Below are 26,499 nucleotides of genomic sequence, written 5' to 3' on the forward strand. Positions count from 1 at the left end.
AATTCCCATGGTACAATACAAATGCACACCAAACAATGAATTGCCTCGTGAACACAAGATACTGTTTTGACTCTTTCTGGGGAAAATTTCCATGTAAAATATTTTGATGTATTTACAGGCTCTAGCCAGTTTTCAGTCCACCTACCACGTTTCTACACTTACATCATGTCACTGATGCAGCACCCACATATTTGTGCATTTGTAGAACTACAAGGTGCAGATAAATTGTAAGTGGTCTTACCGTTAACAATTAAATATAACATGCTTGTGACAATAGAGTTTATGTTTATTGGCCATGTTTTAAATAAATATATCAAAGAAGGGGAGGGCAAAGTAGCTCTTTTTGGCTAACTGCTGCTAAACAGGCAAGTACAACACAACATTGGTAACTGCATTTTTAACGGAGTCCAGCCCACATCTCAGAGATCAAAAATACTCCAGCACGTGGTTTTACACCAAACTACTAGTACTGCTGTTTTAAAAATTCCAACGCCTTGAACGTTGTTCGCCCTTTAACATCATCACGATACTGAGCACTTCAAAGAGGGCCTTGGGCTTATGACATGTTTTGGGACACGACCATGATTTTGGATGCTTGCTCGACTTAACTATAGCCTCAGCGTGCTTCAGTCTGTGTGGAGCTAGTGACCTCTTGTGTTAAAAGCTGAAGTGTACAGTGTAAAGACTTAAGTCTATCTACACAGGACTCGCACTGGTTTTCCTTTAAATTATGCAGCTGATGAAGGCCATTGTAAAGCCACACAGTATAGTCGGCCTCATTGTGGAATGTCATTTCCTGCTGTCACTCACTCACACAAAAGTTACTGAGCAGCTTGAGCACCTGTAAACTGATAGTACTTTTTCTCCATGACACAAGGGCGGTCAAGGGATCTGTTTCACAGACTGTAACTGAACTCTATCTGAGAGCGGAGATTATAGAAGACAGAAGGAGGAATCACTGAGGCCTTCACTCCTTGGAGCCTTTTCGCGGGCGTTTCGCGTGGCTTTCTGTTTCCATGGGGACGAGCTCTCACAGGGAAAGACATGCCGAGCTTGGAGAGCGCTGCAAGTTAACTTTTGGCATAAAACTGCGGTTTAGAGAGTTTCTTCTTAAGTCCGCCTTTAACAACACTCACGGGGTAAGTCTCACATTCTAAATGTAATCAAAATATTATGCCTTAAACGTGACTTTCGGTCCTACATGCGTGTAACCTCTGTACTTACGACCCGCTTCGATTATACAGCGAATGCCATTGCAACCTGTAGGTTTTTCATATTACACAGGTTTGTAAAATGTAAGTTCCCAAGCTTTTCATTATACCATGTTCTCATTAGTTTAATTCTCATATAAGCTCACTTATATGTAACCTTTAGTCTTGCTTATATTGTAGATGTAAACTGCATGTTTTCATTGGTCTTACACTAATGGTAACACGTACAAATCCTCTAATCGACACACCAAACTGTGGTTTGGATGTCCTCTTCCAGTGAAAATTAAGTGTTTTTATTTATATGTCCCTGTGGGGCCTTTTATTTTTTTTTAATTCGTTACAAACCATATCATGCATGAAATTAACAGTCAACACCATGGCTGAGCATTTCCACTTTGAAACTAGTGTCCCACAGACAGATTCAAACAGGTTTCTTACATTCTAAATCCACAAGTCAGTGGAATCTACCTCAATATGTAATCAGCAACTAGCAAATATGAGGTTTTGTAATATTTTAATAATAATATTTTCTAGATTGTAATATTGACAGACATGTTTTTATAATTTATTATGACATGTTTCTCACAATTTACTTTAATTGTATGCATAGATTTCCTAGGCAATTGTATATGCTAAATACATTGGAAAAAAAAAAAGAAAACACCAAACGAAATAATGTACATTTGACAATAATGTATATTTAATGTTTCGGTTTTTCAATGTGTGAATCTCAACCTTAAAAAAATGTATTTATATATATATAGGACAATATCATTTACAGATCAAATGCCATTTAAGTTTCCTGTCTGCACAAAAAATGAAAATAAGTTATAAGTTGATCGCCATGGATTCTTGCATACTATTGTCTAAGACAAGTAGTCCCATGTTACCTGATGTCCCACAAAACCTAAATCCATGTTTGTGAACAATATAATTCATTACATAACTAAAAGCATTACTTCATATAACCCTATGCCAACTCTCCAGGGTCCAGATGGCGAGCACAGTGGCCGAGAGCCGTCTGGAAGTGCTGCAGATCTACAGACTACTGCAGTGCGTCCATCAGGGCGACAAAGCCCAGATAGAGAAACTGGTCAGTATGGGGGTTGATGACCTCATCAATCTCACTGAGCCAAAGGAGGGCAAGGGTGTTTTGCATTTGGCCTCTGTGGCCAACAACATTGATATGGTGGAGTTCCTCATAGCTCACGGCGCCCATCCCAATGTTCAAGACAAATGTGGGCGGACTCCTGTGATGCTGGCTGCAGAGATGGGACATGACGCTATAGTTTCTCTACTGGCCAAGGAGCAGGCAGATATGAATTTAACAGACCTAGAAGGGAAAGGTAGAGTTTTTCTTTCTCTTTTTGTCTCATGCAATACACACACACACACACAGACATTAGGCATAATGCTAAAATGCCCTTTTTATTTCTACTCCACTTCTCATGTATGGCCACTTGTTAGATCACTTCATTAGCCCCCCCCCCCCCCCCCCCCCCCCCTTCACCCTGTTCATCAATGGTTAGGCCATACACAAGACAGGTATTATGTGAGTGATGCATCATCCTCAACAAAATGGTGACACTGACATGCTGGTTGTCTGTTAGAACTTTGTTTTGTGGACTATCCTTGGTCTTCACACCGGGTGTGGTAAACATGTCGCGACATTCCACATGCAATGTGCAGCTATAATACACTGTCCACTCTGTTAGACACACCTACCTTGCTGGTCAGCTTTGTAAATGTAAACTCAGAGACAGTAGCTCATGTGATGGCTGTGTTCTAGTCCTTTAACAGTGGACATAGTTCTCTGTTGGCCGGATATTTTTGGTTGGTGGACTGTTCTCAGTGATAATGAGGGCTTTAAAAACTTAGCAGCACTGCTGCGTCTGATCCAGCACAACATAAACTGACTACTGAAGAGCAGGGTGACGTGGGGATAAGAAAGTATGCAGAGAAATAGGTGGACTACTCTATGTAATTGCTCGTGTCTGGTCAGTGGAGCTGAAAAAATGGACAATGAATGTATGTACATTAGTATGTGTAAGTATGAACAGCCTAAACTTTAACACAGTCACTGCTTCGTCCAATATAATAAACTATTGTGTCATAGATGCTTTAAATAGAATTCTTCCATAGGTTTGTGTTTTCTGCATCCTCAGGCTCCACTGCTTGATACCAGGCACTAGCACAAGTAGTCAAGTGTTAAAATGGATGAAGCAAGGTGACTCTCAACCATTTGACTTCTTGAAACACACCCTCTGTCTCATCGCTAAGATATTGATGAGGTTTCAAGCACTCTTCATGAGACAGTAATTGCACCAAGCAAGGGACATTCCGGAGCTCCTATTAATTCATCTGTCACATAATTTAGCAATTGCCATGCCATGTGCTGAGATCAGACCGAACTGTGTGCAGCATCCTCCTTTTGTGCAGGATGATGGGTTCTGTCTAATTACAGATCAGGGCAGGGCCCAGCAAAGCTTGTCTGTAATCCGATCTGAATTTGGCTGGTCTCCCAGGCGTACTCTTCTACTGCGTCTGTCCCACCAAGAGACACATGCGCTGCCTGCAGGTGGCGCTCAGCAGCAGGGCCGACGTCAACAACGTGTCCCATGCCGGTGTGCCTCTCCTCATGCAGGCCTGCGAGAATGCTCCGGAGTCTGAGGGCATGTGCATCAGTCTCCTGGAGAGGGGGGCTGATCCTAACGCCACCAATCAGGTACAGCAACCCAGGACTGTGCACTGTACTCACCCAAGTATGAGTAAGCAGAGGAGTTGAGTGTGTGTGTGTGTTTTACTTTTTGTACATTTTCAGGAAAAATATATTCTAACTATGTGACAAATAAATCATTCTGACTTTGGAGATGGCTAATTACAAAGACTTTTAACAGGACAAAACCACTTCTTTTATGATAAGATTAAGATTTAGAAATTTTAAATATGTTTATATAATGCAAAAAATGGCATATGTGCCATGTGGTCTGATGACTCATGATTTGACAGACATAGCATAACACACTTAGTAGGGGTGTGTGATAGAATATAAAAGATTCTATTTCTATACAGTATTTTAGATTAAGGACTTGAATATCCATTTCTAACAAATGTGTATTATTTATAACCTATTCAGGGACATTTGTTGCAATTAAATTCATGTGTTACTTTTGCCCTTATGGTAAAAGCCAGTTCAAAACTGCAACTAAGTTCCACATTCAATATATAAAAATAATAAATATATATACAAAATATAAAATAAGTAAATAATAATAATAATAATGTGTTCCTAGCAAATTGCTACACATATTTTATTACATGAATTTATTTCTACATTTTTTAAAACCTACCTGAAATCCAGCCTGCTGCACTGCATGAACTGGCTTGGGCCCATGCTTGGCATGGCGCCATGTACCATTGCAGAAGTCAGATGTTGTGTCTAAAATAAAAAATAAAACACTAATAAGAATTAAAAAGCTTGTGTATTTACACAGCATAATGTTTCAGACATTACAAAAAACATCTTTGGGTGTCTAAAAATGCTTCATATTTAAATGGCCTTGGAAATAAAGGCTTACTTTTGTAAGGTTGTTTAAGAAAAATTTACTTGAAAGATAAGTTAATCGTTTGTGGCCAAGTTATTGATCACAGTGTTGTAACATTTACTACATTTCCTTCCTTTGTTATTTTTATATATGGAAAACTCACAATCCTGCTTTCATGATTATTTTAGGGGGATGAAATTTTACATAAAATAACAGTAAGAAAAATGAGTAAATAAAAAAATTGCCAATTTAACCATTTACCACAGTCACCACAGGATTCCCTAACTGCCTTAAGCCTAACCAGAAGTGTTCCCTTCTCTACTTTAAACCTAAAGTCTTTATAATGGAAGTTAATCGAACTGTTGATGTAATTGTTTGGACACCTTATTTGATATGCACCAGCCATTACCTAATCCAGGATTTGAGGTCCATTTTAAAAGACATCAGCTGTATAAAATACTAAAGTTACACAGCAGTATTTTTTTGTTTAACACAGAGTATTATTCTGGGTGCGTTCATATTATTAATGCAAACCCAAGTATCATTTGATACTGTGCTACCGTGATATTGAATTTGTTCCTAACCAGACTAAAGGGTTGTGTTCATTTCTGAGACCAAATAACCCCATTCCATAAGATAGAGCAAGTTATTGTAACAGATTGTTGTTTTTTTTCCCCCTTTCTTGCATAATACATCAAAAAAATTGGGTTCTTAAAAATGCCGATAGCATGTATCTGTCAAATTCCTGATAGCAGGTGTGGACTATTGGGGTGTTTTTCTAGGTGACAGGCCGCACGGCTCTGATGGAGGCAGTGAAGGCAGGGGCAGCAGGTTTGGTTAGAACCATTCTCAGAAAAGAAGGCGATGTCAATGCAGTGGACAAAAAGAAGTTCCATGCAGTTCACTTTGCAGCGGAAGCAGGCTACTTTGAAGTGAGTACAAAACACTTTTATTTTGTTACAGAAGTCAGATAAATACACCAGTCATGTTTTTAATTGAATTAAGCTTTAATGTAAATTGTGATTTTCATTACATTGCTATGCAGTTGCTATGCGTGAGTGAAATACCCATTCTAACTTCAATTTGTTACTTCTTCAGATTATCCAGGTGTTGTCTGCACATGGGGCAGATCTGGGAGTAGTCACAACAGAAGGAAACACAGCTCTACACTATGCTGCCCGTGGGGGCTTTGCTGACTGTTGCAGGTTCTTGGCTCAGAGAGGTAGCCTACTTAAAAGATTTAAAGCCGTGCCTCTGATTCTAAGGATGTTGTGAGTGTATCACTGATTACAGGAAACAGTCTGGCAGAATCAATTTAATTTGTTTTTAGACATAAACAGATCAACCATAATATTATGACCACCTCTTTGATTCTACACTCGCTTTCCATTCTTTCAGCTATTCTGACCATAAAAGAATTCTTTTCTGTTCTACAACAGACTGAAATCCATTTGTTGTTATGCATACATTGTTATCCTCTTTCACCTTGTTCTTCAATTTTCAGGAGCCCCACAGAGCAGGCATAATTCGGGTGGTGGGACATTCTCACGGCTGCAATGACACTGAAGTGGTGATGTGTTCGTCTGTGTTGCACTGGTATGAGTGGATAAGACACAGCAGCGCTGTGTTTTTAAACCCCAGTGTCACTGCTGGTTTGAGAATACTCCACCAACCAAAAAGGTCCAGCCTACAAAATTAGTTTTGTTCAGCTTTTACAAGCGGTTACAGATGATGAATGAATGAATGAATGATCGCAATCGTGGTAAAAAGTACAATTGTGATATTGATTTGCACTCATATAGCCCAGCACTACTACTATATAATCTACAATACCATAATTTGAATTTCTCACTGAATGATATAACATTTTACACTATTTGTACAAAAGTACTGGGAAACCTACAGGCAATGTTATGAAATCCCATTCTAAAACCTTAGCCTATAACAACTTCTACTCTTCTGTGAAGGTTTTCTAGAAGATTTTGGAGTGTGCCTGTGTAATTTTTTGCCCATTCATCCCAAAGAGTATTTGTGGACAGACACTGGTGTTGAATGGGAAGTTCTGACTAAAAATCTCTGTTCTAGTGACTGGTGTTGAGTGTGGTGGAGGTAAGAGCACTGTGTGGGCCAGTCAGGTTCTTCCAAACACAACCATGCCTTTAATGGACTTGCTTTGTGCACTGGGGCACAGTCATAATGGAGCAGAAGACTGCATTCTCAAAACTATACACACAAAGATGAAAGCATACAATAGTCTAGAAAGTCTTGGTTTGCTGAAGACTTTAGATTTTCCTTCACTGGAACTAAGGGGCCTAGGCCAGCCACTGAAAACTAGCACAATAGCTTTATTTGTTCTCCACCAAACTTTACAGCTGGTACAATGCAGCCAGGCAGGTAACTTTCTCTTGGCATTTACCCAATCCAGGCTCATCATCAGATTCCCAGATAGAGAAGCAGTATTTGTCACCCCACAGAACACTGCTACAGAGTTCAGTGCAGCATACATGACATCACTACAACACTTAGTATTGTCCTTTGTGATATAAGACTTGCATGCAGATGCTTGGGGAAACCCATGGCATAATTTTCCTGATACACAATTTTTGTGCTGACATTAATGCTAGAAGAGGTTTGGAACTTTGCAGTTACAGAATCAACTGTGAATGGGCCTCAGCACTCTGCAAACCTTGTCTGCTACATTGTCATCTGCCATTTTGTGGCTGAGTTGCTGTGGTTCCTACATGCTTCCACTTTTCAAAAATATTGGGGGAGGAATTTTAAACAGACATCAAAATTTGAAATTAATGGACGGTGGTGGAACAGGCAGTGGCCTGTTAAATTATCATATTTTCACTGAGTAAGCTCTTAAGAATGACCTATTCCTTTACAAATGTTTGTAATGGGAGAATTCATGGCTAGGTGATTGTTTTTATACACATATATACACTTTGCAAATATGCAAACTAGAATACCTAACTTGGTTCATTGCAATTGTTTAGGATGCAACCCCAAACTGAAAAACCAGGAGGGCCTGCTACCACGTCAGATTGCTAAGGACTTGGGTCACAAGGCCTCAGTGAAGGAGCTGAAAAAAGCTGAGCGCTTGCATGGCAAGTTTTCAAAAGGCTCTGGAGGTACAAATGAGCTATGGGCGTTAACCCTCCATGACTGGTCTCATGAATATGAGGCCGAACTACGGAAGGCCTTTGATTCGGCTTCAAATGGAATTTCTGGTATAGAGGTGGTGTCCAGGGAGACATTTGTCTCTGTTCTCCGTGAGCTGCGAGCACCTGTAGAGGACATACATATTCAAAGAATCATGCTTGCACATGACAAACGAAGAGAGGGTCTGATTAACATCAATGACTTTTTTAAAGGTATCAAATACTTGCCCAGGACTTTTGTTTTGGATTCCTATGAACCAAGGAAAAAAAAAAGGTCAGCTAATGCAGCAAAGACCAAGAAGAAAAGCAAACCGAACCTTCCTATGCCCATTTGCACCATCCCAAAAGAACTAATCTACCGTCGTGATGATGGAGGGCCACCACATTTTATGATTGAGAGTTACCAGCTTGTTACGGATCTGAAGCGCTTTGACCGGGACCATCCACCAAGACACCCTGTTGAGGATGACTCTGCCTGGTACATAGATGAACCAGGGAAGATCTACATAAATATCAGCTACTGCGTTAAGAGTGGAGACATAGAGTCCCTAAAACTAGCCTTTAGTCAGAAGGTCCCTGTGGATATAAAAGACCGCTTCTACAAGACACCACTCATGACAGCTTGTGCAAGTGGGCATTATGAAGTGGCCAAATTTCTGCTTGACCTTGGGTAAACCATCACATTTCTTACAATTATTAAGCCCACCACAGTTTGTTTATAAACACAGTTATATATATAAACAAACAAATATACATTATATATTATTTTTCCATTCATTTTCAATAACCGCTTATCCAGGTCAGGGACACAGTGTGTCTGGAGCATACCTGGAATCACTGGGCGCACAGGGCTTGGCGCACACACACATTTATACCTATACACTGGGAGGACATCCTTCCTCACACTCAGTCACCCACTCCAACCCACAACTTCCAGGTCCCTGGAGCTGTGTGACTGTGACACTATGCCACCCTATATTAGATATTTATATAATGCGTAATACCGGCTCTATAACATGTAGAACAAAATTCAAGTTTCCAATTCAATTCAAGGAAATTTCAGAATGTTTGTAATTTATTTGTCCAGGCTTTATATAACGTTTTTGTAGTTTTCCTTTGCATTTAAGAATTTCCAAAGATCTTTTATACAGATATCTCTTTATTTATGAAGAAATATTAAGTCATATCAATGGGCAGCACTCTGGCAGAACATGTAGTGTCGCTGTCACACAGCTCCAGGGTAAATGGAGGGGGTGGGTTTAAGCCCTGCTCCAGGTGACTGCTTGTAAAGAGTTTGGTGTGTTCTCCCCTTGTCCACATGAGGTTCCTCCGACAGTCCAAAAACACACATTGGTAAGTGGATTGGCTACTCAAGAATGTCCATAGGTATGAGTGTGTGACTGAACGTATGAGTGTGTATTGCCCTGCGATGGATTGGTGCACTATCCAGGGTATGTTCCTGCCTTGTGACTAGTGATTCCGGGTAGGCTCCGGACCCACCATGGCCCACCATTATATAAGCCGTTACAGACTATGAATGAATAAATATAGTCATAATAATACAAATACAATACTACAGCTACTCTATACTGCTGTTATTATAATATACTTAAAAAAAGCGGCACGGTGGCGCAGCAGGTAGTGTCGCAGTCACACAGCTCCAGGGGCCTGGAGGTTGTGGATTCGATTCACGCTCCGGGTGACTGTCTGTGAGGAGTTGGTGTGTTCTCCCCGTGTCCGTGTGGGTTTCCTCCGGGTGCTCCGGTTTCCTCCCACAGTCCAAAAACACACGTTGGTAGGTGGATTGGTGACTCAAAAGAGTCCGTAGGTGTGAGTGAATGTGTGTGTGTTGCCCTGTGAAGGACTGGCGCCCCTTCCAGGGTGTATACCCGCCTTGCGCCCAATGATTTCAGGTAGGCTTTGGACCCACCGTGACCCTGAACTGGATAAGCAGTTACAGATAATGAATGAATGAATAAATAAAAAAGATAGTTAAAATTTAAAATGTACTGCAGGGCAGATGTGAATGCACGTGATCAGTTCTTCTGGACACCTCTACACCACGCCTGCCATGCTGGACAGCTTGACATCATTGAACTTCTGGTAAAAGCAGGAGCTACTGTGGACACACCATCTCTTAATGGGGCCACACCTTTAATAAGGGCCATTGAGAGTGGCAGGGTCTGTTGTGTGGATTACCTTCTCAAGGCTGGGGCCTCTGTCACTGCAGAGAACAAGACAGGTATGGAGAAACTTCACATACAGTATTTTTTACGCCTTACATTTTTTTCATGATGAATGGACAGGTTGAAATGCTTCAGAATTACTTGAAATAAAATGAATAAACTAACTACTGTTTCCAAAAATATGAACAGTTAAAGTCCTTTATGTTTAACAAACCACAAAAAGGAACAACGGAATGTATTAATTTCAGGATGAAACAGCTAAGACACATCACTGCACATAAGCAGTAATGCCATCACCATGACAGCACTTACATTGCTGCATGCTGCTGTCTGCTATGTACCAATGCCAGTTTGGCTTTGACTTGTATGACTTTCCACATTACACAGTTTTAACAGTAACATCTGCTTAACATCATCACATTACTGATGTTAAATGACGGTCACCTCCTCCACGACTCAATGTGTTTACTGCAGTGATGCAGCAAGAAAATCCCAGTACCTTCCTACACAAGCAGTCTTAATACAGGTTTGAAGTACTTTTCACTATTTTAATCAGATCAGTGCTACCTCATCACAGTAAGGGAAGCCACTTCAAGCTCCTGGAACTGTGATATATTAAATCTTAGCGATTGATCAGTTTTGGGCTCAGCTGTCACTGGAGTCAGGGACTTTTAATCTTTTAATTGCAGGGCAAAACTGCTTGGATATTGCCCGTGCTTACGCTGACCTTAGGATAGTGGAGTTGATCCAGGCTAAGATTAATAGCCTACCCAAGCCAAAGAACCATAAGAAGAACCAGACTGCCAAATCTCAAGCCAAACCCAGACCTGCTACCTCCACTTCTTCCAAGGAAAAGGTATGAGTAATGTATTAGGATGCATCTTTAGATTATTTTTAAGATACAACAAGAGACTACTAGAAATGTACAGTATTGATTAAATTTTTTTGCCACAAATTTTAAACCAGACTGCGATCCAGACTGTTTATAATAGGCCATGTCTTTGAGTTGATATACCTTTCTTGATGAACATCTTTAACACTCTTTGCTCTGTGGCAAGATTATCAACCTGGAAATGACTTCATCAGCATCTAACCTATTTTCTATAGACGGAATGAGAAGTGTCTAAACTTCAATGTGCACGGACTGCTGGAGTAATGACTGCAATCTTCCCTGGTCCTATACCTTGTCGCTTGATTGTATTCTTGCAGCCGTCATCTTTACATGTTTCATTAGAACAGCAGCAATCTCCTTAGCTAGTGCAGATTTGTATATCATCACTGAATATAACTTTCATCCAGTCCTCCATACGCCTTGATCTTAGCCCACAGTAACCTTACTTTCTTTTTGTCAGTGCTGATACTGGTTTGGCTTTTCTACCTGTAAATTTAATTTCTTTCAGTTGATTTCTTATAGTTATGTCATAATCTATGATTTGTATGACTGTATTTGGTACATGCACAAAAAGTTCTTAAAACTTCTCATTCAGTTGGGGCCAAAAGTTAAAATACTATAGGGCTACACGTAAACAAACTACATCTTGTCTGTAGACAGCAAAGATTCACGTCTGTTCCCTCCAAGACCTTATTTTTGGGTGTTCACTTTTTTTTTCACACTTGCTTAAAGGAGGAAGATGTATGGCAGGGACACTTCTTCAGAATTATTTAAATAATATTATAAACAGGAATCTTTGCAGAGAGGCTGTGGACCAACAGTCTACCATAAATCAACACACTATAATTGACAGGTAAATTGGTTTTAACCCAAGGGACATACCTTCACTATCTTGCTTTTTAGTACATACTAATCAGTTCTGGTTCTTTAGCTTGGTCTTGCATTATCCTGATGTTTTGTTTATGAAGCCAGTAAGTTTCCTTACATTCATATGAAGTATGGTGACAGCAGGTGTGACATGGTGCATAGACACTATGCACCTAATATGTTGCAAGCCTTGTAAGCCTCTCATGAATGTAGAATACTGTATATTAGACCTTGTCATGCTTTGTCCTGGTCCTTTATTAACATGCAGATATATTCAAGTATGAGTTTTTGGATTGGCTGTAACATGCCAAGACATGAATACACAACACACATTTTTGCTACACAAGTAATTTATTTATGTGTGGACACAAATATATGTATTCACATCTTCGCAAAAACCATGTACAATCACATCAAAATCAAAATTGTACAATCAAATTTACACAGTTTTAGTCCCAACTGTATCAAGGTATTTGGATGGTGGAGAAACATCAGAACGTTGAAAGGCATGGAAAGGAATGAGGATTTTGCTCTCTTGCTGCTGTTATGATTAGGGGATAAAAATTGTGACATAATACCAGTAATTATTAGATGTTGTTTTTGTTCAATTTATGGCATTTTACTTGTGTAATAATGCACACAAACACACACATCAACCCCAACACCAGCCTTGGCCAGATGAATACAATTAAGTGAAAAATATAAATATAATTTTGCATCAAACTAGTCCTTTAGACATACTGAAAGATACAACCTCACAAAATATTTGTCTCATCAATTAACGAGAATGCAAGTAATTCTCAACATTTTAATGTAAATGTAATATAAATATAAAATTTTACATCTAATAACTGGAAAATAGTCACAGCTAACTTGAATATATTTACAGCCAGATCAAATAACTCCATTTAGGTGATTATATAATAATCACAACATAAGCCTGAGATGTTTTGCTGATTTACAGGACTAATATGCTCTTGTATAATTAATGCATTTTATTCAGTACAGATCTACTGTAGGTTTACACAAAAAGGTTTGCCATTGATCTGTCTCACTGTATCCACAGCCTTTTTGCCATACAAGTATTCCACTCTGAGAGTGGAAAAAAGTAGGCCTTGCCCAAGGCAGAGTGAGAAAGCAAATGAGAAAGGAAGTGTAAGATTACCCCCCCACCCCCCCCTCACACACACACACACACACACACTCTGGGTAAAGCAGCAGCAGCGCCTGTGTAGAGCCCCCTCATTAAAATTCACGCAGCGTTTTTGGCCGTGTCAGCCTGACGCCATCTTGACTCCATATCTTTCCAGGGCCTTCATTCAGCGTCTCCACAGCAGGGGGCGAGCTCAGCAGTGAAGACAGGAGTAAGGGCGGACAGTGTGATCCTCCACAGCGTTCAGATTACCAGTGGGACGCTTAACAAAGTGGACATCAGCTTTGCACCAAAAGCGGTAGGTATTTTAGTCAATTGCTTGCATGTAGTTTGAATAATCTCCACAGAAAATAATTTCCACTAGAACGAGATGCTCTGGAGCAGTCAAACAAGAGCTGAGGCCACCACGACCAATGCCAAGTTTCAGCTATAGAGGGGTATTATCGTTCTCAGGACTGACTCTTGACTGATTGCAGTTTGTGATCCAAAACTAATTATCCAAAATAAGTTTTGAGTCACTGTTTTCTTTGTGGCTGAATGCTGTCAAATTCTCAGATCAACATGCCAACATCTAATATAAAATAAAAAGAATATTAGTAAGCTGTTTTGCTGAGGCATAACGTTTTTGATCAAGATGGAAATGACTGTCTGTGCCTTTAGGTGTGGGGTAAGCAACTCACCACCAAGCAGCTGATGGAACAGAAGGAGAAAAGGAGACAGCGCTTCACTTACGAAGTGGACTTTGATGATTTCAGGATGCCTTTCAATAAGAACCTTCAAAAAAAGACTCTGGAGATGTCACAGATCTTTGAGTAGAGCTGAAGCATACGTAATCCAGCACCCATGATTACCTGCATTTAGCATAATGCTATTTCCCAGCTCTATGGCCCCTCTTTGTACTGTTATTGAATTTGGGAGTGGTGGATCATAGTACAGTAAATTAAGCATTTATTGTGTGATTATACATGTGCTGTCTTACATGTGGAATGTTCAAGTTGAAGCCACAGAACCTGACGCAATATCAGGTTCACTGGTAAATGGTGATAAACTACTGAATATTTACCTCTTTTCTTTTTAATCACTTATATTTTCTACATATGTCAGATTTTGTATTAAACAATGAAAATCACCTGGCTAGTTTCGAAGACATTACACTAAAATGCTAAATCTCCCAGCATAAGCCTATACTGAGTATGTTACAGTTCTCAGGAAAATATAAAAGGGGACAGTGCATCTTACATTTTGTTCTTAAGAATGAATAAGTTTTGCCCAAAATTGTGACGTGTTTATTTCCAAGATATGCTATATTTTTAATTTCTTAGATTATATTTAGTTAAATGAAATGCTTGTTGTTGGGGTAGCATGGTGACGCAGCATGTAGCCCTGTTGCCGCACAGTTCCAGGTCCCAGGTTTCTGTGAAATGTCTGAGTTACTTTGTGATGCCCTGTACAATGTGTGTTCCTGCCTTATGCCCAGTGATTCCAGTTAGGCTTTAAACGCTCTGTGACCCTGATCTGAATTAAGTTGCAGAAGCAGATAAATGCTTGTTTTTTACCCACCTCATGTATTAAATGTAAGCTAAATATTAATCACTTTACCCATCTTAACAAATCAGCCAATAATTATGCATTGGAGATTGCAAATTGTGGATTGGCAAAGTCTTGCTAAAATAAGCAAGGTCTTCCTTGAAAAAGAAGTTACCTGGATGGCATCATGTTACTCTGAAACCTGTATGATATCATTGAGCGTTAACGGTGCCTTCTCAAATGTGTAAGTCACTCGTGTTAGGTGAACTATGCTCTTATAAGAAGGCAAATGGTCCTTCTGTATTTTAGATTGGAGGATACTGCATTCATTATTTCAAAAAAGAATTTCATATTTCAGTGTTGTATTTATTCTGGTTTCTTTCTTGCATGATAGAATATACTTGCCTTTGTGAATGCAGCCACAACAACAAAAGAAGGGTTCACAGGCAGTTTTTTGGGAAGGCTTTCTCAGCTCATGCAGTGATTTCCACTACATAAACATGTGTCTCTATTTCGGTGCCGTCTGAGGGCCTGAAGATCACAGCCAGCCTGTATTGGATTGAGGCATTGTATGTTGAATATAAAGATTTCTCTGAATCTTTTAATGACACATACATTGTAAATGAAGAAATCAAGACCTTCTTTGTTACTTTACATTGAGATATGTGATTCTGGAATTGTCTCACTGTATGCCAGCACATATGGGCCTATATTTAAAATAAATAAATAAACATTTGAAATGTTGTCTTTGTATAACTTTCAAGTTAAATGTAGGGTTTAATTGATTTGCACATCATTGCATTCAGTTTTTATTCACCTTTTGCACAGCATCCCAACATTTTAAAATATGTTTTGCAATTGTAACTTAGTTGTATGTATATTATAACTAAGTAGTAATGATGCATGTTTCATCTCTGTTTTCCATGATGAAATGGTCAGAGGAGGATCAGTGGTGTATGAAGGTGAAGCAGGAGATGGGAGATGCTGCCTGTGTGGGTGTGTGGGCGTGTGTGTGTGTTGGCACGTAGTGTGTCCTGTCTGCCGTAGCGTCTGCTCTCTGCAGGCAGCTCCGCACACAATCTTCCCCTTTATCCTGTTTACCTGAGAACACAAGCAGATATGAGAGCTCTATTCAACATGCCTTCTGTCTCAAAACAAGACATATTGAGAAAAGTGAGTGCTCTCCTTTCCTTTTTCCTCCTCCCTGAAAAGCTGTTTCCCTGCCACTGTCTTAAAACTGTTGAATGAAATTTTGTTCAAAGGAGAATATCAAATTGTTTTCCATAGTTTGAGAGCTTGGACATGTTTTCAGTTTCTCACGTCCACATGGGGCAAATGCGCCATTCTGCAGCACTCCAGAAGCTTGTAGTTTCGCCGAGTGGCCAGCAGGGGGAGGATGTTTACATCACAGCACTGGCTTGTTTTGGAGAGCAGGCTGGGTCTCCTCTGGGATTCTTGTCTTACAGCTAGCTCACAGTAGAGCAAAAATGGCAGCCAACACAACAGGGATTGTTTAGACCTGCTGTCCAACTGCTTCATACTTCTGAATGGTGCAGCACACATATGAAATCAAAGCATTTGACATGCTACATGATCTGTGTCTGCCATTTTAAGTCAGGGATTGTTCGTGTTAGGCCATGTTATCAGAGGTCTAAAAATCAATAGCTGGCTCCAGGCGTGAGCAAACTGGGTTCTTGGAGGGGATTCATTTATAAAGAGGCCGTCTAATACCACAGTCTTACTGTGTGGAATAAGAGGGATGGTGTATTTGAAATGTCAGCAATAGCATATGAGGAACACAAATAATGACACCACAGCAAGGATCCGATAAAAATGTGCCCCTGTCTGCTGATACAAGGCTCTGCCTCTGAATTAGATTGTTAGATTGCAGTGTCTTCAAGGTCCACTGGGTACAGTTACATAATCAAATAAATGGACGAAACCAACGGCCACAAATCTGCCCCCTTCCGAGCTTCTGATTCTCAGGTGCTTTCTCTGCTGGTGCTTAGTGGCTTATTCTGGTTCAGTGTATGATACTCAGTTAATGACAGGCAGCGTGGCAATTACAGAGCACAGAAATGAGAATAAAGGCAGGATTATATATGTGATGGTTCTACAAGGGAGAACCCTGAGTACTTTGGCTGAGCACTTTTTGCATTATTAAACGGTGCTTTGCCTCATGAAAGAGTTCTCCAGTTTGATGGAGAATGTGCTATATATGGATCTATATAGCACCATTTAAAAACGGGTTCTATATGGCACCAAGAACAGCTCCCCTATTGTTACAAGCTTGATATTGTAAATGTGTGTGAGGGTGACTGGGCACATTTCAGTGCATTTGTAATGAAGAGATACAGGCAGTGTAGTGGTGGGAGAGGTAGAAACACAAAGAGGGGGCTAGACAGGGCAACTGAAGGTGGGAGTGTATGCGGGAGAGTGCGTCAGAGCGGCTGAGGCAGAGAAAGAGGGAAGGCCGGTATGAATGGAAGCGATAGTGTCAAAGCAAGCCCATTGGTGACACTCATCCCAGTGGATGGGTCTAATGAGATGTAGAGAGCAGCACAGGGTGAGTCAGGGATGCAGAGATACAGAGGGAGGAGAGGTTAAAAAAAGAGAGAGAAAAAAGGAAGAGTGAAATTGTACCGATATCAACTCAGTGTTGCTTCAGTGTAAACAAGGGCTGTGGGCAGTGCTAAAAAACTACTGATCTATTTGCTGTCGCCGTGTGTGTGTGTGTGTGCATGTTTGTTTTCTTTCATTTTTAGAGGATATTTAGGAAAGAAAAAAAACAGGGCTTACCTAAACAAAATTGCATTTACTTTGTAAACGGCTTTTTACTACAGCAGGCCATTTAACAGTGAAAAAGCATTTCTCTTTTAGGTCTAGGCTTAGAAAACCTTTTTTACATATTAAGTCGTGTGCAAAAATCAGTGGTCAGTGTCTCAACTGAGCCACTATTAAAGCAACACAAGGTAAGATTGGGAATTTTTGCACCTGGACTCTCCCTATGTTTCATTCATTCATTCATTCATTGTATGCGCTTATCCAATTCAGTCACGCAGAGTGCGTCTTGAATTCACAACCCCAGGCCCTTGGAGTTGTATAACAGTGACACTACCTGTTGCACCACCGTGCTGTGCTCCCACTGTATTTGCAGAGTGTAATTCACTTCTACAGCACTGTCCTGAAATCAAGTGTGTGGTTTCCAACCCATAGTAGAGTCCCAAGTAGCAACGACAGAGTCTCTATTCTCCCTATTACAGGTCAGTAAGGCAACACAACGATTTTAAGCTATAATTATCAGGTGAAGTTCTACCCAGTGTTCCTTTCATTACAAGTCATATTTTTCAGGATACAGTTCTGTGGAGAGTAGATAAGACATACAGAATTTAAAATAAGGAAAACGAGTGATTAAAATAGTATATGTCAGTACTAAATTTAAAAGATAAAGGAAATGGGGATCCTAACCACCCTCACTATCATATGCAATACTTAAAGCCCCTGGGAACCCATTTTGAAATTTTGTGGGGTATTGTTGTATAATTCTTAACCTAGGTGTTATGTGAAACGTTCAGCAAAGTTCAAATAAAAAACACAAAACATAAATATAATCCTGAAAAATGACCAAAATATGCTCCTCGGAGCTCTTTGAGAATGGTGTGGGCATGGTCCATATCACTGGAGAACATGCTGTTTCATGGCTTATCAACCTTATCATGGCAACACACAGTCTCAAGACAGTGCATTCACTGTTTTTACTCTGAACTTTGGCTGTCATTTTACACAAGATAACATTACACAAGTAAGTGGCACAGGTGGGTAAAATTAGCATTATAGTCGTTCATGTACAAACCTACAGACCTTTTGTCTTTTATGTGTCTGTGTTGTGGTTTCGTGTAATTATTTATGTATGTTAATATAACTGTACGAACTAGATACCTCATAGAGTGTCTCCAAATTGGTGCTCTCCCCCACTGCTACTCTGCTGTACTGCCGACCGAGTGTGGCTTTTATCCGTGCTGCTACTTTGCTGTACCCGCCAGCCCAGTGTGGCTGTACTGCCGACTGAGTGGGTCTGCCTTCCCTGCTGCTGCTGCTCTGCTGTACTCAAACTTAATCCATTCATGTTCGTTCTGTATTGTTTTGTGTTCTACTTTGCTCTTTTTGCTCTTTCACTCCCATACCCCATAGCTTGGTGAATAGCTGGATAGCTAACTAACTTGTTTACCAATGGCTCCTAAGCTTCAGCTCATCAGTTTCTTCGACTCAGAGGAGGCGTGGCTATGGTAGCCTTGTGATTGGTCAGGGTAATAGTGACATAAGCATTACCTACTTTTAGGACTGCCCATTCTACATCGAGAAGAGAGCAGTACTGGTGATTTTTCAGGAGAGATGTTTTGTGTTATTTATTTAAACTTTGTTGAACGTTTCACGTAACACCCAAATTTAGAATTATAACAAAAAACAACAAAAAAACCCCCCACAAAATTTCAAAGTGGTTTCCCAAGGGCTTTAAAGCCCTCATCTTTCAGTTGAGGGGGCAGGTGGTGAGTACCCCAGTGAGAATTAAAGCTTAAATAAAAGCAATGGATTATAATAAATAATAATGTGTTTTATGCATGTGATTTTCATGTTTTCTAATTTTTCCTGATGATGGAAAATTAATTAAGTCACGTTTTGACTAAAAATTAAATACATGTGGAGTAGTCTGATTTTGCCAAAGTACTGTTGGTCATTACATATATAAAGAATATAACAATAAATTTGGTCACTTGTAAGAGCCCACATTCTCAAACTGCATGAAAACAACCCTGTGTGTGGATGTATAAAGGTACGCTGTGATTTGTTTTAGTATATTATAGATTCTCTAAATGTTCCCGTGTAAGAAATTGCCAACTCCTTTTGTGCTACAGTGCTTGTTTCACTCCTGCTGAAATGATCTGCCTGTCTGCACTGTTTTCTAATGAAAGTCTTTCCTCACAGTGCTGCAGTGCCTCAACCGCACACACAAACACACACCTACGCCAAGCTTACTCAGCATTCCTACTACCCCCGAGACCCACAGGAGACAGAACTCAGACCAGGCTGGACCCATCTCTCTCTCTCCCTCTCTTGGCTGTGCTTCTGAAGCAGCTCAGTCTCTCTGCCAGTCACATCCCACAAATATAAGAACTGTCACACTAGATTAAACCAGCCTTCTCATCTCTGTCTGACTGACCCGTGATCCGTCCACGCTGCTGCAAATCCAGCAACTCTTAATGTAACTTTCAACATTCAGTACCAAATATTCTCTTTTATAGGGATGTCCTTGTGTTTGTGTGTTTTTTATTTTTAATTTTATAAGATTTAAGAACAGAAAAAGAAACCTGCTATGGAATATGGTTCTAATATGTTCCCTAATTAAAGCTAGTAAAGACATGAAAGGATATCACTCCAGTAATAGTTTACAATTGTAAGCATGGAAGCAGGATGCAGGTGCGAGTGGGCCTCAGTAAAACAAAGCAAAATGAAACACAGCAATGCAAAGTATTCAACAAAAAGCTAAAGCAAGTGTAGGGTTGGGCGGTATAATGGTAATACCGTGCAAAATTTGGATGGTATCTACAAATAAGAGTCGTATTTCAAAAACATAATGTGTGTTGTGTGTCAGATTTCTGTTTTGTGTTTTTAAGTACAAGGCTAGAGGTTATTCATGTGCATTTAAGAGAGCCACAGAGAGGGTGCGCTGTGGGGGCTCACTGACTGGAGATGTCACAGTCTGAAATCAGGTGGGGGGAGAAAAAAAAAATCACAAGCCCAGTAGCCCACTGCGGTTGTGAGTTTAGAGTTGAGTTTGGGTTAAAAGAGAGGAATGAATCTGAAAACAGACAAAATGCTCAGAAGACATTTCACTCACCTTTGTGCTCATAGGTATGAGGCATTACCCTCTACATATGTTTGATTTGAACTGGAGTTTGCTGTAGAAATCTGCTGTGGTGTGCTAATCCACAAGTGCCTATTAGCTGGCCAGCTATGCTTCTAAACAGTGTAGAACTTGTCTTATCTCCAGCCCCAGTTTCTGTAATTTGCTCTCTAAGTAACACATTTTTATCGTCAACATGTCACATGTTAATAATTTCAGTCGTTATGACGGGATGAAAAATGTGGATACTGCCCATTCCTAGGCATTCCTAAAACAGAACACACTTTGCTACAGCACCTATACATTCACAAACACAAAAAAACCAATACAAAGACAAGCAGTAAAATGCACAAGCAAGAGAAAAAAGAACAGTTGGTAACCATGGTGACTGACCACTGTTGCAACACATGACATGACAGGGCAAGGAAGCAGCAAGGGCAGAGTAACAGAACCAAAACAAAGGCACTTAGAGTAGGAAATACATGACAAGGCAGGGGCATGGTGCTGCATTAATAACATGCAGCTCCAGCAACAGACTCACAGGGAGGAGATGTGACAAGGACAAGCCCAGAGACAGTAACGGGGACCAAGACATTCCTAAAGAAAGGGACTGTAGCAGTGACAGGGGCATGGACATAGAGAGGCCAACCTCGCTGGAAACTGGCAGGGGTGAACAGGACCGCAGGACCAGAGGCAAGACCGGACATGACCACATAACCATGGGAGTAAATTTGAGCAAGGGGCTGGCAAGTCATCACTGTAACGAGATAATCACTGTTAATTCTCTCAACCTGTCAATGGTTTTATTGTTGTGGCTGAGTTGAGTGGAGTTTTACTAAACATTTCCCGTATTCCCTCTTATCCAGTTATTCTGATGTTTTTTCTGCTCTTCTGGATAATTTCTCTGTGAATATGATGACAATCAGCAATAAGAACATTAGAAAGATCAGATATTGATACTGGAATAGCTTGGACTCATCACTCAGATTAACCCCACAGTTACTGGATAGTTCTCTATCACAGCAGAAAACACACTTCTCCACAGCCCAATGCCATCATGTGACGTTGAGAATAGTGACCTTCGGCTCACACGTGGAGTCCAGAAAGTCCTGTTTTTTTTTCCATTGTGGTTATTGTGTGTGTGTGTATCTTTAAATAAAATGAATTCACATATTTTATGAAGAATCTGCAACCCTTTAGTCATGTAACGTATCATGACAACCCTACAGTGATAGCGGTCACCTAAAGTCAAGGTGTGTGATACTTTTCAAAACAGCAAGTGTCAAGTACCAACATACCATTCTTACCCTGTCTGAATAACCCTGTGCAGAACGAGTTTCAGTGCTTGTTCCTTTATATGACAATGATCCATGCGCAGTTCACCGTTAGTCGACGCACGCAGAGGCTCGTTTTAGTTGTTGTAGGTCAGTTCTTTTCCCTCTTCTATTTCTTCTTTGCCATCTTTGCTTGGTTCTCTCATCTCTCTACCCTCGCTATGTCTGTTTAACACAGTTTAACCCTGCCTTTGCACTACTGAATAAACAAGTGTCCAGTGCTGTTTTTGAGATACTCAGACAAGGGGGTTGTACGGTTCTAAGATTTCCACACTTGATATCAGTCAGAATGGCTCAGTTTATGCCATATTCTGATGTAGGCAGCACACAATAAACTGACTGGGTGTATTTGTTTCACAGATTGTGGGTTGGAAGGAGCTTTAGGGCTTTTTAAATGTATGTGCTAATACACTGACAAAGTGATTTCTTGTAATATATTCATTCAGTAGTGTGGGTGCAGCAGAAAAGAAAATTCTTTTCTAAGTACAGCAAAGGCCAAACCAGCATTAGGCTTAGGAGAAAGGGCTAACCGGAAAGCTGATTGTACGTCCACTGCAAAAAATAGGCTGCTAAAAAGAAGATGTTCCAGATTACTTCTTAATGAAACAATGGTCTTGAAATTACCTCAATCTACTGTAGCACATGCTGATGGAACAGAGTACAAATAGGAATTGTGCTCATTTATGGCTTCGCCAGGAGATGCCATAAATTGGTAATAATTGGTAACATTTGCATTTACACAGCTCTGAGAAATGTCACAAACAGGTGAATGACCATCAAAATAAGATCTAGCTTGTTTAATTTTTAGCTTTTGCCAGACATCAACACCTTTTTCATAGTGTATAACAGTTCACCAGTGATTCTTTCAATATCTCAGTCAAGATCCCTAGCTAGTGCTTCCAGGTCCTTAAATATGTTTGTTTTGTATGGGAGGAGAGATGGCAGAGTGAAATCAACCATCCAAATATTCCTCCATCAATTAAACTTTATGAACATCCTCAGCTAAAAACATTTCTAAAATGAATTAGAACGGCTCTGTTCTGCTTTCTTTTGTTTAGCTTTCTCTGGGCAGGTGTGTCTGAAGGGAAAGCAGTGGTGAATGTATAGCATTTGTTTTGGACTGAGACGCTGGTGCTCTAGAGGCAGATTATCAGATACATCACCTTTAAATCAAGTGAATTAATTAAGTATGCTGTTAAATAAAGGCTTTGTGGCATAAAGGAAAGCACACTCTGAGCATTGAGAGTGTATTATCACTAAAACCCTTGTTATCCCTGTGTTCTGTAAACACATATTCCAGGTTCCTTTACAGTACTAATAAAGCAGGCTTGGAATAAATCCACTGGGATTATCTTGCTGCTTTTCCCTATGCAACAACCCCTGCCGGCTAATAAATATGTGCTAGTGGTTTGGGTGTGAGCCTACATTCCAGCCTCTGCTCCTGAGGGCCACTGTGAGTGTGGAGTTTCAGTCGATGAGGGCAGATGGCAGTCGTTCAAATCCCCCCACTGCTGGCCATCTTTCTGCAGCTAATGTTACACAGCTTCTGCACTTCACACTCTTGCTTTACATCGCCTCCCATTTTCACTTCCTTTCATCATTTCCTTCACAAGTATTTTTACATTTCCACTGATGGCACTGGATACTCTTTTTTAGAATGACTTTTTATAAGTTTATAAACTGTATTATTTGGGTGGTTTAGCTTTTCTAAAAATTTCAACAGGGTTACCCACTAAACTATACCAACTGAAGTCTTGGAACATTCACTCTTTGGAACCTCAAAGAACAAGTGTAGCAGATGAAGATTTACAAATTTGTCATTCTGCAAAAATACATTTATTCTCATTAAAATCCTTCGGATTGCCAATCCAGCCTACCCAGAATTGTCAGGCACAAAGCAGGAACACACGCTGGACAGGACACCAATCCATAACATGGCGTCACACACAAATTCACACCTATGGCCACTTGCACAATCAACCTACCAACATGTGTTTTTGGTTTGTTGGAAGAAACAGCACTGTGTGATGTGTCAGTGTGATGCCCTTTGTCTTTATCAATATTTATTATTGTTTGAGGACTGAAGACATTACAGGATGTAGTTCTGAAAGCTTATTTTTTGCTATTCTTCCCTTAAACATGTCATCAGCTGCACAAGTGTACCAGGGCTTGGTTGACAAGATTTAGTTCCTTGACCTTTGCATTTTATTTCCCCAGGTTCTCTGAATCTTGTAAAGATAATATGGGCTACATAGTGTGAAGTCCCTACTCTCTCTCACTGCACTTACATTGATTATTGGCTAGAGCATAGCTTTATCAAAAATATGAGCCTGTTTTTATTTGCATTTCACTTATTGTTCCAACATGATCAGATTAGGGTTTGTAGTGTCTGCTGGAAGACAGCATCTGTGAACAAACGATAAATGGCATCATAAATGGGGTAAGGCCAAAATTTGTGTGAGGCCAGATTGGCATTTGGACTGTGTGGGTATGTAAGCAAAGATCAACAGGCTCTGTCCATCCCCATGCTGTGCTCTCATTAAACAATTCAAGCTCTGTCCACTGATGAAGTCTTGACTCACAATAAGCATTTAATCAAGCATACATATCATAACCTTTTAAATAAACCCTGAGGCAGAATGGCGTGAAGGGTGTCTAGCAACACACGTCATCAGCCTTTTGCATTATGTCTGTTATATATAAATAAATATATGGCTGGCTTACAGTAATCATACAGTAGACCATGAATCACTGTCATGCTATTTCACCCTTTCAGAAAACCTGAACCTGGACTCATACAACTCTGCCTCTGAAGATCAGGTTGTTCCTCTGGATGTAGTGATATTGATCACAAATACAGATCCTAGATCAGCTATCTATTTCTGGGAAGCATAATAAGCAGCAGTATGAGGAAAAGAAGACAGGAGAGTAGCTAGGAATTCTGGGAAAGCACAAGAAGAACATTATTCCAAGTTCACCGCTCCCTTAAAAAATAATCATGGTCGTCGGCTATGTGTCCGCAGTGTTCTGGTCAAAGGCTCTTGAGGTTAGGATAGAGTCAAAAGGAGAGAGCCAGGAACAAGGCTTTAGCAGCAGATGAGATCAAGTCAAGACGAAGAGCTGGAGTGGTTGGGGCCAAGTAATTACAAGGCCAGATTAACAAGATTTGATTATATAACAAAAAGTTGGGAAAATCTGACTTTTTTTAATTATTGTTAACTTTTTGTTAAATGCTTTAAATGAAATGTTATCCTAATGATGACTGTTTAATAGTTTAATAATGATAATAATAAAGTTTGAATATATTTTAGGGCCCCCACTTCCTCAGAGGCCCTTAGAATCATCCTAATTTTTTTCCTGCACACAGTACCCTCGAGTCCTAACCAATGGGAGAGCTAGCCTAGCTGTAGCTATCTAGTATCTAGTATCTAGTATAGTAAATGTAACCCTTCTTTTAAAACAAAATGACAGATGTACGCAATACAACTGTAGCCTTAGCCCGTAGAACTGTGGATCTGATGCAGTGGTAGAGCTGATAGTCGATCAGTGTGTGTGGTGCTTAGGCCCCTTGCATGCCATCGATCCATCGCGGCGATACCGAACTCAGTTTCACTGCAGTGGAGTCGTCTGCCTTCCCACCTTGAGCTCAAGACAAACACACACACACACACTTACTCACTCTCTCACCCATACACGCATACATTGGCCAGATGTCCCAGAGCAGCCCTGAGGACAGCCATAAGGACAAGAACTTCCTGTCACTCTCTTCGGAAAAAATCTGCAGCATCACCTCAGCTCGTGGTGTGCTGCAGGCATCAGATGTGCAAAGCCCCTGTATAGTGTGAGAGTGTGTGTTTGTAGGCTACACAGCTCAACAGTTGAGATAAAGCAGCAGGGCGAGGTATCATATGTCTCAATCTGAGACTTGGCTTGACTTGTCTCACTCTGTGATTCCACAGCTCTGTTTTTTGAATCTCAGGTGCTACCATGCTGTTATAGGAGGTAGTGTGTGTTTTCTTTATTGTAAATGGAACTGTCTTGATCTAAGTGCAGCAGTGAGATGCCAAACAAGGCTGCGGGTGACGCAGGATGAGAGGAACCCCATGTTTCCATAGCAACGAGCAGGTGAAGGCAGGGAGGGCTGATCGGGGTTCTAAATGTGAAGTGTTGTCATGCTGCCCTATGTGTAAACATCTCTCTCTCTCTCTTTCTCTAACACACACACACACACACACACACACACACACACAAACACTTTTCAATGAATTGTAGGGACTTTACATAGTTTTCAATTTATTTTGTGCAGACTTACCCTATCGTTAACCACAACAACTATTAGCCTAACCTTAATCCTTAGCTGAACCTTACACCATGCCTTTACCTTAAAGTTTTGTTTGTTTGCTTATTTAATTATTTATTGTCATTGTTGTGGGTATCAGGTTTTGTTTCCTAAAAGACAGAGTAGTCTCTACAATGTGAGTGTGAATGAGATTCTATCTCAGTATCACACAATTAAGTCTTAATTATGTCTTAGTTGATCATAACTGAGACCCTACACTCACAATTATAAGATCATAAGTCATACCCATCATCAGAAAATGAATTATATGAGACAGGAAATCATAGTAACGAGACAGTAAGCAATAATTAAGCTAAACCTTAATTATATAATTACAATTATAATAATTACAATAATATACAATAATAATTACAAATGT

The 26,499-nt window shown here is 40.2% G+C and overlaps 1 protein-coding gene across 3 annotated transcripts; it reads left to right on the forward strand.

Moving 5' to 3' along the window:
• The first annotated feature begins 820 nt into the window (after positions 1–820).
• On the forward strand, positions 821–15,247 carry ankef1a (ankyrin repeat and EF-hand domain containing 1a). Of its 3 annotated transcripts, none has more exons than XR_010803893.1 (10): positions 821–1,139; positions 2,199–2,557; positions 3,737–3,936; positions 5,539–5,688; positions 5,855–5,978; positions 7,756–8,590; positions 9,936–10,162; positions 10,796–10,962; positions 11,731–11,851; positions 13,176–13,279. XR_010803893.1 is itself a non-coding variant. In XM_066677026.1 (10 exons), the coding sequence occupies exons 2-10, from the start codon at positions 2,206–2,208 to the stop codon at positions 13,832–13,834; spliced, it is 2,352 nt and encodes a 783-aa protein (XP_066533123.1). In that variant the 5' UTR covers positions 821–1,139; positions 2,199–2,205; the 3' UTR covers positions 13,835–15,247. The 3 variants fall into 3 exon arrangements, 2 of the variants coding, with proteins under 2 accessions (XP_066533123.1, XP_066533124.1); XM_066677026.1 differs by lacking the exon at positions 11,731–11,851 and adding an exon at positions 13,679–15,247 and having other exon boundaries at positions 13,176–13,316; XM_066677027.1 differs by lacking the exons at positions 10,796–10,962; positions 11,731–11,851 and adding an exon at positions 13,679–13,816 and having other exon boundaries at positions 13,176–13,316.
• Positions 15,248–26,499: the final 11,252 nt, after the last annotated feature.

Source organism: Hoplias malabaricus, chromosome 7, assembly GCF_029633855.1.
Source record: "Hoplias malabaricus isolate fHopMal1 chromosome 7, fHopMal1.hap1, whole genome shotgun sequence".
Lineage (NCBI taxonomy): Eukaryota > Metazoa > Chordata > Actinopteri > Characiformes > Erythrinidae > Hoplias > Hoplias malabaricus.